The sequence below is a fragment of the Peromyscus californicus genome, unplaced genomic scaffold (genome assembly GCF_007827085.1).
Source record: "Peromyscus californicus insignis strain IS unplaced genomic scaffold, ASM782708v3 Scaffold_10__1_contigs__length_136768540, whole genome shotgun sequence".
In the NCBI taxonomy this organism is placed as follows: domain Eukaryota; kingdom Metazoa; phylum Chordata; class Mammalia; order Rodentia; family Cricetidae; genus Peromyscus; species Peromyscus californicus.
The window spans coordinates 67,015,206-67,032,397 of record NW_026294391.1 but is presented as its reverse complement, the minus strand read 5'-3'; the positions used below and the strand labels follow the sequence as shown (position 1 = coordinate 67,032,397).

The following is a 17,192-nucleotide window of genomic DNA, read 5'->3' as shown; positions in this document are numbered from 1 at the left end:
TTCCTATTAAAAATATCTCTGGTTCCTTCCTTAATTCTAGTAACTGCTTTGTTCTCTTCTTGCATTTTCTGTACAAATGAGAAACCTCAATTAAGTCATTCTTGACAATCTTCCTTTCATTCCAAATCATCAAATCCTGTTATTTTTTTCACTTTACAATTTGAAGAGTCTAACAATTTCTCTCCATCTTGTGCAACTATAGTATAAGATCAAAATCAGTGTGTCCATGTCAACAATTCTCAACCTGTGGGTCATGAACCTGACAGAAGTCACATAGCAGATATCCTAAATATCATTATTTACTTTATGATTCAAAACAGTAGAAAAGCTACATTTGTGAAGTAGTAACAAAAGTATTTTATGGATGTGGGTCACCACAACATGAGGGCCTATATTAAAGGGTCACAGCATTAGGAAGGTTGAAGACCACTGGACCAACATAATCAAGATACAGAAGAGAGTTGTCAACACAAGGTTCTGCTCTAATTGTTCTCCCATAGTCAAATACAGTCCATCTGATTTCTGTCCTGTTCTCTCCATACTCCAGACTAATGTATTTTCCATTTTTGTAATTTGATCTGGTTGAGAATATTACATAAATGTATTGTTAGCTATTTAAACTTTGAACATTTAGCACAATTATCTTAATATTTATCTGAAATGTTATGAGCACCAAAAGGTCTGGATTCTTTCAGGCTTTGTTAATCCTGAATAAAGCACCATCTTTTGCATAGTACTAAATTTCTCATGGGACAGTTTATACTCATCTAATTTTAATAACGCTTTATATATTCTATATCATTGTTCAATGTCACATCTGTGGATTGTGATTATTTTCATCCAGATATGCCTTAATCTATCTTCCTCATCAAACAACAGTCTATAATGGTAACAGATCAAGTTTATCAAATGTGTGGATTGTCCTTCACATGTCAACTTAAGAAATGTTTTCCTAGTTCTACAAACCAATTATTTTCTCTGAAGAACCACTTTCTAAAAGTTTTATGTTTCACATTTAGAACTTTGGTGCATTTTGAATTATTTCAAAGGGGTGAGGTTTAGATCAAGGTCTTTATTTTTTGGCCTATAATTTTACTAAATATTTTCAATTACTCCAGAACCATTTGTTGAAAGACTGCATTTTTATTGAATTTCTTTTGGATGTATTTATATAGATCAGTTTCTGTATTTCTTTTCTATATTATTACATTTTATTTATTTATTGTGCATATATATATATATGTGTGTGTGTGTGTGTGTGTGTGTGTGTGTGTGTGTGTGTGTGTGTGTGTGCATCTGTGCTGGCACATGCATGCATGCTACTATACATGATTGAAAGAGTTAGGGAGCTGATTATCTTCTACCACATGGGTCCCAGTGATTTAACTCATGTCATCAGATGTGGCAACAGGCACCATTACCTGATGAGCCACCTCACTGTCCCTGAATTTCCTTTTTTTTTTTTTTTTTTTTTACTATTTATGTGTACAGCTCTACATTAATGGCATGGAATTTTGTTTTGTATAGCTCGGTCATTTGTCTTGAAGAAAGGAAGGCTGATTTCTCCTAATTTCTTTTTTTTAACTCAAAATTGCTGACAGCACTTAGAAGACTTGTACAAGCTTAAGCCAGAAAAATCCTAGCACTGAGAAGTATGATGAATGATGAGTGATGTTGTTCTGTATGCTGTGAATATGTGTTGCTCTGATTGGTTGATAAATAAAGCTGTTTGGCCAATGATGAGGTAGAATAAGGTTAGGTGGGACATTCTAACTAGAGAGAGAGGAAGGAGAAAGCCAGAGCACAGAGATGCTGCCAGTCACCGCCAGGAGAAACAAGATGTAAAGTACTGGTAAGCCACGAGCCATGTGGCAAAGTATAGATATATAGAAATGGGCTAATTTAAGATATAAGAGCTAGCTAGCAAGAAGCCTGCCATGACCATACTTTAAAAATAATATAAGCCAAGCCGGGCGGTGGTGGCGCACGCCTTTAATCCCAGCACTCGGGAGGCAGAGCCAGGTGGATCTCTGTGAGTTCGAGGCCAGCCTGGTCTCCAAAGCGAGTACCAGGAAAGGCGCAAAGCTACACAGAGAAACCCTGTCTCGAAAAAAAACCAAAAAAAAAAAATAATAATAATAATATAAGCCTCTGTGTGTTTATTTGGGTCTTAACGGTTGCAGGACTGTGGGGCTGTGGGAGCCAGGCGGGACCAGAGAAAACTTTCAGCTAGAGATGAACACTAGTCCTACCACTATTTAAGGAGCTATTGTAAATTGGTAGCTACTGGGAGAGACAGAGAGTCACTTTTCTCTAAGGGTATGGCCCCTGGTAGGTTGACCAAGCTCTACTGGAAAGCCACATATCAAAGATGGACATCACCAACTATAATTGATTTTTTTAAAAAAAAGGTCATAAAATTGGGTGTGAAGGGAAACAGCAGGGTCAGGGGTAAGAGGTGGGATGGTGCTGGATGGAAAAGGAGTTGTTAGGGGTGGTGAATATGATCAAAACACATTCTATGAAATTCTCAAAAATGAATAAAAATTGTGATAAAAATTGATTTGGCTATTGTGCTTTCTCTGCTTTACTATATATATTCTATAATATTCTCTATAGATACCAAAATTTATAGCTGGTATAAGTATTATATGGAATCTGAATATTAATTTTGGAACAATTTATACAATGTGGTAAACTTTATAAATACACTGTTTTCTATATTAGCTAGACCTTTTATTTCTTTCACTATTTTCTAACTTTTACCATTCAAATACTTAATATTTTATGATAGACTGACAAGAAGATACTTCTTTTTTATCTTAATGGGAAAACATTCAGTCCTTCACCAATTAATATAATTTTATTGCCATATTTTTGTACACTTGATTAAATATATGCATGATTTTGGATTATTTGGTCAATTTTCAAATATTTAGCTAGAATTGCATCCCTAGAGTAAATTTCACTAGATCATGTAGCATTTTTATTATATTACTAGCGATTTGCTAATATTGTGTCAAATATTTTTGCATTTATCTTCACCTACATTTTCTAGGAATATTGGTCTGTAGTTTAATTTTGCTTTTGTAAATTCTTTGGCATGATTTATTATCAGGGTAAGGCTATCTTCAAAGAATAAATGAAATAGTATTTTTTCCTATTTTATTTTCTGAAAGAGACTATTCTTAATTGGTGATAATTCTCCTTTAGACATTTGGTTTGAATATTCCAGTTAAACAATGTGACTAAAGATTATTTTGTAAAGTTTTAAGTTATAAGTTGGACTTTCTTAATAATTATAAGATAATTAAAATTAATTCAGTGATATATTTTGAGGTTTTAGCCTACTTTATGTGAGTTGTCAGATTTATGTGTATAAATTTGTTGAAACTTCCAGCTTTGATATTAATTCTGAGTTTTCAGATTGGTGCACCAAAAGTGTCAATTAACTAGTTTGTGCTACTCAATGACTTAAAATGAAACTAGAACATATCCATTCTTTTAAAAACTACCTATATTCTTACTAAAACTTGAGACTCTTATTTAAAATATACTTGTAAGGAAGAAATTAAATTATATGTTTTTTAAAAGAAATTGTATTCCATACAACTCACCTAATAAAATTCAAATTCCTGCTTTCCTTATGATTAACATTGTTTTCACTTAGTGAGAACAAGAAGTGCATAGGTAGATTTGTTTAGTTCAAGTGAGGCAAATTAAAAATTCTGTCCTGGCTGAGGGACAGTACTACTCCTGAGGGTTCAGTAGTAGAGGATTTATTAGCATGCACAAAGCACTATGTTTAATCTCCAGCACTAAAAAAAACCCTCCACATCCAAACAAAAATTGAAATAATCAATGAATGAATGAATAAGCAAATGAAATTATGTCTGTGACAGGTCATTGTAAGAGAAAACAGAAATTACCATCAGATGTAATAATAATTGTGGTTAAAATGAAGTATTTCTGCCAAATGCTGATGAAAAAACTAACAGTTTTAGATATTTTTTCTTTCATTTAACAAATTTGTACTGGTCCATTATATGTGAGGTAATAGTTTCATATTTTTGTTTGTTTGAACACATTTCTATCATTTTTTTATTTCATGAAAGTAACAGGCATTCTGCTGTCAACTTTGTGCTAGTAATTACTCTAAAAGATGGCTCAGGTAAAAAAGTAAATCCTGATCTTTGTCTAGCCATGCTTTGTGACTCTAAGATTTGTCTTTAGCATTAATTTTCTCCATAGGAAAGTAAGAGAAAATATAATTGGGTCACTTCATTTCCAAAGCTTATAATATATGTTTTTGAATATTCATTTTCATAGGAAATATTTATTTTTAAATTATAAATGTATTAAAAGGACAAAGTTAAATATTATACAAACTAGTCAAACAAAATAGAAGTATAAACTGTAAACAGTGAAACTGTGTTTCTTTCCTCTTGCCCATTGACAATAATTTTGTGTGTATCCTTCCAAAATTATTCAATATATGCATGCAATTATATTTTATACATTTATATAAATATCCATCAAACAGAAATGATAAAAATTAATCTATATGACTTGGAAGGATGATTTCAATGTTAGTAAAAATGTTACTTTCAAACAGCACAGATATTTGTGTAATTTTTACCATTATGATTGAGGATCCACTTTCATTTGGATCATCATCAGAAGCATACCTAAAGGCAAGAAAAAGACAAGTTTTAAAATCACACTAAAAGTCATCCAGAAATAAGCAGTAAAATATTAAATAGAAGTTTAAAATGGAATATTCTCATGATTTCAAATTTGAAAACAACTAACCCTTTGTTTCCTACAAAATGTTCAAATGGCAATAGAAAAATGTTATGAAGTATTTATAAGACCAACCCTTGGAAACAATCCTGGAAATACATTCATGGTCAATTTCTAATTGCAAAATTTGAAAAAAATATAGAAAATTCCAGTGTCTTGATAAGTTAGTACATATTTTATACATGTATGTATATACATATATTTATACACGTATACATATATAAGAACTAAAACATTTTATTGTTCATATAATATTGGAATATCTTATAGTTTTCTAGTCATAAAATTACTTATTAAAATTGATTTTACACAACAAATAAATAACATAATAATATATGGGACTCTACAGTGAAATTACTAGGAACGTATGCATCTGAACTTGTGTCTAAGATGACTTATAATGAATCAATATATTGATATTATATATGAGTAAAATTTATCAAGTAATGAACTTACTAAAAATGGAGCAATGTCAAAGAAATTAGAAATGGCCACTGAACTCCATATTAATTGTGGTAGATATTTGATATTATTTCACAAAAATATTTAATATTCAGCCTGCAATTAGACAACAGTATTTATCAAGAACTTCCTGATATTTGAAAAAGTAACAATATTGTCATTTGCATCTAAAAGTATATTATGATGTGGGTCTAAAGAGTATTTGTTGCAGTGATACTTATATTCAGGCATGACATATATGGTGTTTTGAAAGAAAATGGTCCCCAAAGGGAATGGTACGATTAGGGGTGTGGCCTTGTTGGAGTAGGTGTGGTTTTATTGGAGGACATGTGTTAGATCACTTCCTGTTGCCTGCCTATCAAGATGTAGGACTCTCAGCTCCAGCACCAGGTTTGCCTTCATGCTACCATGTCACACCATGATTATAATGTATTAAATCTCTGAAAATGTAAGCCATCTCCAATTAACTGTTATTTCCTTTGTAAGAGTTGCCATGGTCATGGTGTCTCTTCACATCAATAGAAACCCCAACTAAGACAACACAGAAAAATCTCATAAAGAAATGAGAAAATCAAGTCATATTTATAGCCAATATGTAGATATTATTGCAGTAGGGTTGAGTAGTGTGGCAGAATTTATGATTTAGCAAGCATTCCTCTCCTCCTCCCATGTAGGCCAAGTCTATCTTTTTCTGGTCTGTTAGGTTTAGTCATGTTATTTTCTTCAGTTAGTGAAAAGTGAGTAGAAGTCTGAGCAGAAGCTATGAACACATAGTGTAACCTGGCTTCTTATGCTCCTGGCATCTGCCATGAGAATGTTATATCCTAAAGAGAGGGTATCTTCATCAACCTAGGTCCTGCAATGTTACTAATAATGTGGGGTAGACCTGACTACATCTCACTTTAGCTGACTTGTTAATAAGAATAACAGTGTAATTAGATATACCTTTTGCTTTAAGACAGAGATTTAGATGTAAGGCCAACTCAACAAGAGTGAAATTACACTAGAAAGCTGGTCAACTCTCTGTGGCTAGTGAAGACATGTGTCTTAGAAGAGAACCTACAACCACCACTTTACTAAAAGAACATCATCTTTTACTACATTCTAAATATTTGTCCTTATGCTCACAGGTAACTGTGGTCCTCACACCTCATCAAACAAATGTCTCTTTGCAAGAAACAGAAACCATTACAGAAAACCATAACCAATCAGAATGCAGAGTTGTCAAGTCCAGTCTGAACGGACACATCTACAAAACAGTCCTGCACCTAAGGTACAAGGAACATTGTAGAAGAGGGAATGGAAAGATTCTAAGATCCAGAGAGGGTCAGTGATTTTTCTGTGAGACTGTGACTCCTAGAAATGTCAGAAGCTACAACCACACAGCCTCACCATCATTCTGCCTAAACATGAGTTAAACAAGGACAACAACAACAGATCAAGTCGATGAGGGCTATAGGCAACTTAGGAATGCTGAGAGTGGGAGAAATATTTTTCTCTAGGAGAGCATACCAATTGCTTATCCAATAACAAATGGTCAGCCCTAAATGAGTACCTACTATTTAGCCCAAAATGTCAAAGTTTGTGAGGTTTTAATTAATGTCCATGAAGTTCTGAAGGGTAAGTCAATATTTCTGGATTGACTCTATTGAAAAGCTGGTTTTGGCATGTCTTCCTGCTATCAGTTTTACATTTGAAATTTCACCAACAGTTAAATATTCACATTAACAAGGAAGGGGTAAAATCTCAGAATCACTCCATTAGACAAGAAACTACAGGCAAGTGATGACTGCTGAGAGATGCAGAGGTAACCTCTCTCAGGGATGAGCTTTCTAATTGTCTGTCCAAACTAAAATAATCATCCCTCAAACCATATACACACAAGGCACAGATTTGTTTCTATATTTGGCATATATACAACATATGTATAAATCACACACATATATACACATACATGTACACATATACACATATACATATATAGCCTCCCCCTCCTGTATGTATGTATCTCTTAAACATATACATACATATGTATACATACATACACATATGTATATGTATACATATATATGCATTATTTGTATATATTTATGCATATACATATATACATATAGAAGAGGCTATCAATATGGAACACATGGAAAGATTACAAAGAAGGAGACTTGGGAGGAGCTGGAGGAAGGAAAGAGAAAGGGAAATTTAATATAACTAGATTTTAATTAAAGATGTGAAAAAATAAAAACAGTTTCACTTTGCTAAGGGTAATTTTAAAAACTTTTAATAATATTTAAACTTCGATTCTTTATGGATTTCACATCATGCATTCTGATCCCACTTATCTCCTCATCTACTAGTATCTGCCCTCTGCCTTTGCAGCCTTAAATAATTAATAATTAATAATTTTTAAAGTCAATGTAACATGAACAAAAGTTACTCTTGAAAACTGAAAGGCTCTCCTACTAATATACTAATGAATAACAAATGGCTTTAATTCAGATATATTTTGCAGTTCTTCAGTAGGTAGAACTGATATTTCAAAGAGTATTTTTCTCTCTAAATTGGTAACTGATCAATAAAGCACATACTAAAAATGGCAGAAAGCCTGAGGGGAAAAAAACTTGTTTCCAACAGAGTTTTAGAGCTAGATTCTGGTTTAGAAATCTGCCTTGGGGTGTGGTATTTGATGCCAAATATTTTTCATATAACAAAACTATGAATAAAACATTGATTTTACAGTAATAAAACACACTGATTTATGTTACACAATTTAGTACCTTATATATAGGATATTACAATATGGAGGAAAAAAAATAAAACCCTTAGAGACACTTGATGCTTTTGGTGAATTCTGAAGCTTTATAATGTTGCTTAAGAGATGATAAACATCACTTTAAATAACTCTATAAGCCGTTTTCAACTATTATCTTACCACTTTATGTATGGCCACTTTTGCCTTTTGAATATAAGGAGATGATGAAATGATTTTATTGCTTAATGTTTGTGGAGATATAAAACATAAAATGACTATATTTCTGGAAGATCAATTTATCTGTTTTTAAATGTTTTGTCATTTTTCTGGAAATGTCGAATACATTGTTCCTTTTCACTTCATACACTATCCTCAAATGAAAGAAATGCGAAAGTAAACACAGTCTGAAATATTTCCTTTACTGAATTCCTTTAAGTTCTTAAAATAATCCCTATATAATGTACCTTTATACTTACAGTCATAAATGTATTCATGTGAAAAATCCAACCTTACTTTAGAGATATAATATATATTGGGCATGTTATTGTAAAGTCACTTGAAAGAAACTTACTGGGTAGATTGTCTGGTAAGTTTAGAAGTTTCTTCATCATATCTTTCTGCTGGTTTCACAGTAAGCCCCACTGCAGCTCCCAGAATAAATTCTTCTTCACGTCTCACGGGACATCTTTGTGCTGGTTGCAGAGTAGTTTCCTGTGCAGAACTCACAGCATGCATCCTGAAAGGACTCATGGTTCTTGACCTTGCTTGTCTCTTAGTGTATCCTCTTGTAAGACTCACAGCACGTTCTCTACCACATCTCTCAGAGTATCCTCTTGCAGGACTCACAGAACGGCCCCTTGCAGGAATCATTGCATGTCCTTGAGCAGGCATCATAGAAAGATCTCTAGCAGGATTTACAGCATAACCCCTTTCAAATCTGACAGGTCGTCCTCCTTCAGGTCCCCAAGCAGATCGCTCTGCTGATCTCCAAACTGGTATCTCAGAAGATCTTCTACTAATTTCTCTCATAGGTACTGCCAAAGATCCCCCTTCACCTCTTGAAGCACTTCTGTAGTTGTCAAGCAACTGAATAAAACAAAGAGAAGAACAAAGGGTTAACTGTTCAGCTACTAAAATTCAGAGTTAAGATTCCTAAGAGTGTCTAAGTAAAAATAAAGGTTGGATTTCAAAATACTTAGATTATTTGAGTTTATTTGTACAACTTGTTTCAATTTCAACAAAGTTTGAAGAAAAAGATGAATAGCTTTGTGTACTTTTTCAGCCTGTGAAGAAATCATACAAGTTTTTAGACAGAAAACATTTATTAAGAACTTGGTAACTGTTCTGGCATGAATTTAAAAAATTTTAAATATAAAAAAAGTTATTTCACAACTTTTTGTTCAAGCATTTCAAACAACCATTTTCTTGTATACAACTTTATTTTGAAAAGAGAAACAGAGGAAAGCAAAAATCAGGATACACACTTGAAGCAGAAAAGTAATAATGAAGTGCTGTGGGATGTTCTGTATCAAAATATGTTGCTCTGATTGGTTAGTAAATAAAACACTGATTGGCCAGTAGCCAGGCAGGAAGGATAGGCGGGACAAGCAGAGAATTCTGGGAAGTGGAAGGCTGAGTCAGAGAGACACTGCCAGCCGCCAACATGACAAGCAGGTGAAGATGCCGGTAAGCCACGAGCCACATAGCAAGGTATAGATTTATAGAAATGGATTAGTTTAAGATATAAGAACAGTTAGCAAGAAGCTTGCCACGGCCATACAGTTTGTAAGCAATATAAGTCTCTGTGTTTACTTGGTTGGGTCTGAGCGGCTGTGGGACTGGCGGGTGAGAGAGATTTGTCCTGACTATGGGCCAGGCAGGAAAACTCTAGCTACAAATGGTGCCCAATGAGTTGGCAAGAGTTTCCACCTAAAACCTGAGAAAAGATTCTACAACGGAGCTAAAAACAGCTTCCTAATTGTCTCTCTCAAATGAGCGGCAGCCTGCCAGTTTGAGCTACTGGTGGGTTCCTAGCGTGTGCGCTCGACCTGCAGTATGGCGGGAATGAGACCTCTGCAAGTGGCACCTTAAGCTGCGTGGTGGATTTAGCCTTTGCTAGTACAAAACAAAAAAATTGGTTTCTGGGCTACACGTTGCTTGGATAAAAGCATAGACCCATGATAGCTCCCAGAGCTGGCGGTAAATGTACCACCGCCATGTTGGGAAGCTGAGGTGGTTGGAGCCAGCAGCCATAGCGCCATTTCAGTCTTAAAAATGCTGCAGTTTATTGGCATAGGAGACCATTTCCTAAATAGAATACCAGTAGCACAGACACTGAGAGAAACAATCAATCAATGGGACCTCTTGAAACTGAGAAGCTTTTGTAGAGCAAAGGATACGGTCAACAAGGCAAAGCGACAGCCTACAGAATGGGAAAAGATCTTCACCAACCCCACATCTGACAGAGGACTGATATCCAGAATATATAAGGAACTCAAGAAATTAGACATCAAAATGCCCAACAGTCCAATTAATAAATGGGCTATAGAACTAAACAGAGAATTCTCAACAGAGGAAACTCAAATGGCTGAAAGACATTTAAGGAATTGCTCAACATGCCTAATCATCAGGGAAATGCAAATCAAAACAACTCTGAGATACCACCTTATGCCTGTCAGAATGGCTAAGATCAAAAACACTGAAGACACCTTATGCTGGAGAGGATGAGGAGCTAGGGGAACTCTCCTCCACTGCTGGTGGGAATGCAAGCTTGTACAACCACTTTGGAAATCAATATGGTGCTTTCTTAGAAAATTGGGAATTCATCTCCCCCAAGATCCAGCTGTACCACTCTTGGGCATGTACCCAAGGAATGCTCAACCACACAACAAGAGCACTTGTTCAGCTATGTTCATATCAGCATTGTTTGCAATAGCCAGAACATGGAAACAACCTAGATGCCCTTCAACTGAAGAATGGATAAACAAAATGTGGTACATATACACAATGGAATACTACTCAGCAGAGAAAAGCAATGACATCATGAGGTTTGCAGACAAATGGATGGATCTAGAAAAAATCATCCTGAGTGAGGTAACCCAGACTCAGAAAGACAAACATGGTATGTACTCACTCATAGCAGGATATTAGATGTAGAACAAGGATGACTGGACTGCTACTCACATCACCAGGGAGGCTACCTGGAAAACAGGTCCCCAAGAAAGACACGGGGATCACCCAATGACAGAGATATGGAATGAGATCTACATGAACACCCTGGACATGAGTGGGGGTAGTGAAGGGTGAGGGTCGAGGGAAAGAGAGCTTGGGGGAGCGGGAGATCCCAGCTGGATCAACAACAGAGAGGGAGAACAAGGAATAGGAGACCATGGTAAATGAAGACCACATGAGAATAGGAAGAAGCAAAGTGCTAGAGAAGCCCACAGAAATCCACAAAGATACCCACACAACAGACTGCTGGCAATGGTCGAGAGACAGCCCAAACTGACCTACTCTGGTAATGGGATGGCCAAACACCCTAATTGTCGTGCTAGAAATCTCATCCAACTACTGAGGGATCTGGATGCAGAGATCCATGACTAGGCCCCGGGTGGATCTCTGGGAGTCCAATTAGCGAGAATGAGGAGGGTTTGTATGAGCGAGAATTGTTGAGACCAAGGTTGAATAAAGCATAGGGACAAATAGTCAAACGAATGGAAACACATGAACTATGAACCAATGGCTGAGGGGTCACCAACTGGATCAGGCCCTCTGAATGGATGAGACAGTTGATTGGCTTGATCTGTTTGGGAGGCATCCAGGCAGTGGGACTGGGTCCTGTGCTCATTGCATGAGTTGGCTGTTTGAAACCTGGGGCCTATGCAGGATTGCTTGGCTCGGCCTGGGAGGAGGGGACTGGACCTACCTGGACTGAGTCTACCAGGTTGATCTCAGTCCGCAGGGAAGGCTTTGCCCTGGAGGAGATGGGAATGGGGGGCGGGAGGGGGGATAACAAGGGAATCCGTGGCTGATATGTAGAACTGAATTGTATTGCAAAAAAAAATGCTGCAGTTTAAAGCAATAGATTCACAATAAGACAGATTCAGATGTAATAGTTTACAATGTGTGTAAAATATACATAGGCTTGAAAGAGACAAAAGAGGTGATATATAAAGTTATATAATCAAATACATAGTTTTAAAAAATAAAGTCTTTAAAGAGACAGTAAAATTAATATAAAAATAAGCCACGTAAAGATGAATATTACACAGAGAATCTGGATTATGTTGTCTTTGGGATTTTTAACTGCAAAAAAACATTTGATCGTAAAAGATGTTGAGTTAAACCAATATGTATATTTTAAAGACACCTTGACTTCAAAATTTGGATATAAGGATAGGTTGCTTTGGAAAAGAGTCTCTGCTTTTGTTTCCACAGAAAGCAAGAGGCTATGGATTTGTTCCAGATTAAGATACATCAGGTTTGACCAGCCAAGACCCCCTGAAAGGTCTCCGATGACACCATGGCCCAGATGATCCAACATCCAGAATGGTTTGAAGGCAACTGGCTCAGACAATACAGCCTCATGGACTATTCCATAATCCTAAAATTTTCTTTGTATCCCCATAAGATACAGCGCCCCCCTCCAGCAGGAAGTAGTAAGAGAAGCTACGCCCAAATTCCCAAATTATATGTAATTTTACTAGGTTAAGGTTAAAACCTTCCTTTTTGAAAAAAAGAAAAGGGGAAGTGCTGTGGGATGTTCTGTATGTCAAATATGTTGCTCTGATTGGTTAGTAAATAAAACACTGATTGGCCAGTAGCCAGGCAGGTAGGATAGGTGGGACAAGCAGAGAAGAGAATTCTGGGAAGTGGAAGGCTGATTCAGAGAGACACTGCCAGCCCTCACCATGACAAGCAGCATGTGAAGATGCCAGTAAGCCACGAGCCACGTGGCAAGGTATAGATTTATAGAAATGGATTAGTTTAAGATATAAGAACAGTTAGCAAGAAGCCTGGCATGGCCATACAGTTTATAAGCAATATAAGTCTCTGTGTTTACTTGGTTGGGTCTGAGCGGCTGTGGGACTGGCAGGTGAGAGAGATTTGTCCTGACTGTGGGCCAGGCAGGAAAATTCTAGCTACAAATGAAACACAGGTAATTAAGAGGAGATTGACGCTTTTTGAGTAAACCATATATAGGTTTTGTTTTTTAAATTATGTATATAGCTTATACTTTAAAAGTAAAATTAAGTAAATGTATTTTAAAAATAAATGGTCTGAAACTGATTTCAAGTAAAACAAGCAAGGTATTTATTAGTTTATCTAATTTATAACATAACCATGCTGATATAATACATAATTTTGGTGACTACACTCTATGAAGAAAGAGGATTATAATATATATTGAGTTTTCTCATCTGGACTATATTGGTATTGGTATAACAACTCTGAGAGTAATGTTTACTGATGGCTATAGTTTTGCATACATTGTATGAGTAGATATGCTGACAGTTTTGTAAACTATAGTTACTATATGATAGCTGGTTAAAGAGAAACAAGTACAGAACAGACATCACAAAAAAGGCTCTTTGGTACTTACTAATTTGAATACTGTTCTGCACCAATATCATTCTGTCTTTCTATTGGAACTCCAGGTGGAATGAAGGGAGAAAGGAAAATAATGTAACAAGAAGGGATATGGTGTGGGGATTAGGAACACAGGGTAGAGGAGGAGTGTGGAGAAGGATAACTAACACTAAAGATCTTTGAAAATGCCATATATAAACCTACTACTGTGGAAGTTTCCATATATATAAATGGAATTACCCTATAACAGGGAGGGGCATAGGTTATCAAAAACTAAAGTCCAGTGCCAGGTAATGGGTTCTCTCTTTTCAAATTGTTTGTCAGTGTGGCCCATAGACCTCCTCTACCAAATGACATACTACTACATTTTTCTTGGTTACCCTTCAGAACTCATCAATACGACCTTGTTGCTAAAGACACCACACACCTGAGTCATAGGACTTGGAAAATCTGTCCCAGATTTTCAAATCTACTAGCTATCTTTCACAGTTCTTGAAGTTTCTATGCAAGCTACTGGGTGAGAAAAGTCACAATCAGTCTTATCAAGCTATGATCCCTGTTGAGATACACCCACAGGTGCAGTAATAGTGCAAAAGTAATAGGAGTAATAGCCACTTTCTGATTGGATTTTAAAGCCCACTCCACATGATAGAGTACATTTCTGATACCATTAACTGGGTCAAAAGTCCATGGCTAGCTAGGTCATAGGCCCTAGGAAAGAACCTTGTCCTCCAATTATTCTGATAAATTATGATAAATTAATAATAAGCTCTCTTCTAAGTTCTTATCTTTATACTCATACATTAGTGTATCTCTCATCTTTCTTGAGAGGAGCTTCTTTAGCAGTAGATGATAATTAGCAGAGATCTACAGGTAGGTAACATACAAAGGCTGAGAGACTATGGACTGCTCAGGCCTACATGGGATATCTATATCACACCCTCTCCCTCGAATGCTAAGGAATCATCATAGAAGAGGGGATGAAAAGACTGTAAGATTTGGAGGGAGTGCGTGCCTGGAATCAAAACAGTATTTGCAGGACATGAGAGTGCAACTGCACACAGGAACTCAAGAGTAATTGGGACTGCAAGCCCACGACTTGCACAAGATTAAGCCAACGAATATCCCAACATGGACAAAGATGTAGAATAGAGACTGGTTAATATATAACCAGAATAAAGTGGCTGCTATTCAAGTGCTTTTCACCTGGTGACTCATTTAACACTCACAGATTCTCCATGAAGTAGATACTGTTATCTTCACGCTATAGGTAAGTAAAATAAAGACAGAGTGATGAACTAACTTTTTCATGGTAGCAAGTGTTAAGTAATCAAAATGGAAACCCTACCATTCTGATTCTGAAAGTCTGCATTCTCAGTACTATAAAGTGCCTTTAAAAAATGAAGTGAAAATTAGTTATTATAAGTTGTGGTGCATATCCCATTCTGAGCTGAATTATAAAGGAATAAGTTATGTACAAGATTATTTTAGCACTAATTTCTTTAGAAGTGAGTATATATACATCTCTGCATTAAACATTGTTATGAATTCCAATGAACTCAATTCCTATAAACCACTGTAAAATAAGTGCTATAAATGTATTTGTATAACTCTATGGATATTTAACTATCTTACCTATTGTCAGAAATAATTAAATATTTAAGATCCTTCTCTACCATTGTCAGACAGAAACACTTAAATTAAAATGCTCCTGGATGACAATCATTCAGTGGACATATCAAAGTTGTAGTCAGAATGTCCAGTGTATACAAGTTACAAACATATACCATTTTTAAGATGCTTTGTCGAGAAGCATTCATCATTGTATCTCAATTAATACTATCATTCTTGCAATATATGACTAGAATTTAAATAATAAAATACAACACATCATTTTTTAAATTGAATAAATAAAATATATTTTCAGAATATGAAGTAAAAATACAGAAAATGTAATCAATGATTGATTAAAGAATGAATAATAGGTATTATTAAGGAAGTCTGTACAAATCTTCCTAATGGCCAAACATCTGTTTAAATGGAAATTCTCAGGCATACAGACACATTCAATAATATAGTCTATTAATCCCAGTTGAGCTAAATTACAGTATTGAATCTGGGAAATAAATATTAAAATACAAACAAATGAAGGCAATGTTGTTATAATGCTTCACCAAATTTTCTGTGAACTCACTGTTTCCTGTTATCTCCTATACCAGAGTTAGCTGACAAAGTGACTAGGACCCTGTTCTCTATCATTATTCATTTACTGACATTCATAGTTTTTTTTTTATTTTGATGCCCTCTATTTGGTTGTTTCAGTAATAAAAGCAGTTTTCCTACAGCCTAACTGGAAGAGTCATATAAAACCATGGCAGTTGCATAAGACCCTATGGGTGATCGCACAGAATCATGTTGAAAATTCATAAAGTTTAATGTTAAGAATCAAGGCTGTCTAGAAAATGTGGAACACAAGGGAAGCATTCCTGATGTGTGATAGAAGTAGAGGCAAGGGCAATATTTGTGCAGAGTAGTTAAATGCTACTATTGATATTATTGTATTTTGATTACTTCAGAATAATTATAGGAAATAATTTAAATTAATAGTAAAAATTATTTATTTTGCCTAACAACTTTTTCTTAGTTGTTTTAGGACATAGAAATTGCTACAAGGAGTCTTGAAATTTTATAAATGCTTCATTTTATAGGTGGAGAAAATAAAAAACATTGTAGTAAATAACATGTTCAAGATATCAAAGCTACGTGTGGACAATACCAAAACAAAAAAAATAAAGTCAGCTAGACAATGGTCGAGATACACCCCGAACTGACCTACTCTGGTGATGGGATGGCCAAACACCCTAATTGTCGTGCTAGAAACCCCATCCAACTACTGAGGGATCTGGATGCAGAGATCCATGGCTAGGCCCCGGGTGGAGCTCTGGGAGTCCAATTGGCAAGAAAGAGGAGGGTTTATGTGAGCGAGAATTGTTGAGACCAAGGTTGGATAAAGCACAGGGACAAATAGCCAAACGAATGGAAACACATGAACTATGAACCAATGGCTGAGGGGTCCCCACTGGATCAGGCCCTCTGAATGGGTGAGACAGTTGATTGGCTTGATCTGTTTGGGAGGCATCCAGGCAGTGGGACCGGGTCCTGTGCTCAGTGCATGAGTTGGCTGTTTGAAATCTGGGGCCTATGCAGGATTGCTTGGCTCGGCCTGGGAGGAGGGGGGACTGGACCTGCCTGGACTGAGTCTACCAGGTTGATCTCAGTCCTCGGGGGAGGCTTTGCCCTGGAGGAGGTGGGAATAGGGGGTGGGCTGGGGGGAAGATAAGGGGGGCCATAGGGGGGAGAACAAGGGAATCCGTGGTTGATATGTAGAATTAAATTATATTGTAAAATAAAATAAAATAAAATAAATAAAGTCAGCTAAATTCTCCTCCTACACCTCTCTGCATCTAGCTTTCCCATATATAAACCAATGTCATGTAGAAGACACTTGTGAATTACTTTACTGACAGTATAAGACAGAATTCAGAGATTTTGAGAAATGGCCTCATATAACTCAAGCGGACTCTGGAGT

General features: G+C 36.0%; 2 protein-coding genes across 2 annotated transcripts in view; both read right to left on the bottom strand.

Annotated features, from left to right (window-relative positions):
• The window catches only part of LOC128108400 (uncharacterized), a 74,462-nt gene extending 69,786 nt beyond the window's left edge, over window positions 1–4,676 (bottom strand). Inside the window, exon 1 of the mRNA XM_052734899.1 lies at window positions 4,640–4,676. Within this exon, the coding sequence (XP_052590859.1) occupies window positions 4,640–4,642 (3 nt within the window). The 5' untranslated portion in view covers window positions 4,643–4,676. The remainder of the gene's footprint in view (window positions 1–4,639) is intronic.
• A 3,905-nt stretch (window positions 4,677–8,581) lies between these two features.
• The window catches only part of LOC128116910 (uncharacterized), a 280,495-nt gene continuing 271,884 nt past the window's right edge, over window positions 8,582–17,192 (bottom strand). Inside the window, exon 8 of the mRNA XM_052748571.1 lies at window positions 8,582–9,100. Coding sequence (XP_052604531.1) covers window positions 8,582–9,100 — 519 coding nt within the window. The remainder of the gene's footprint in view (window positions 9,101–17,192) is intronic.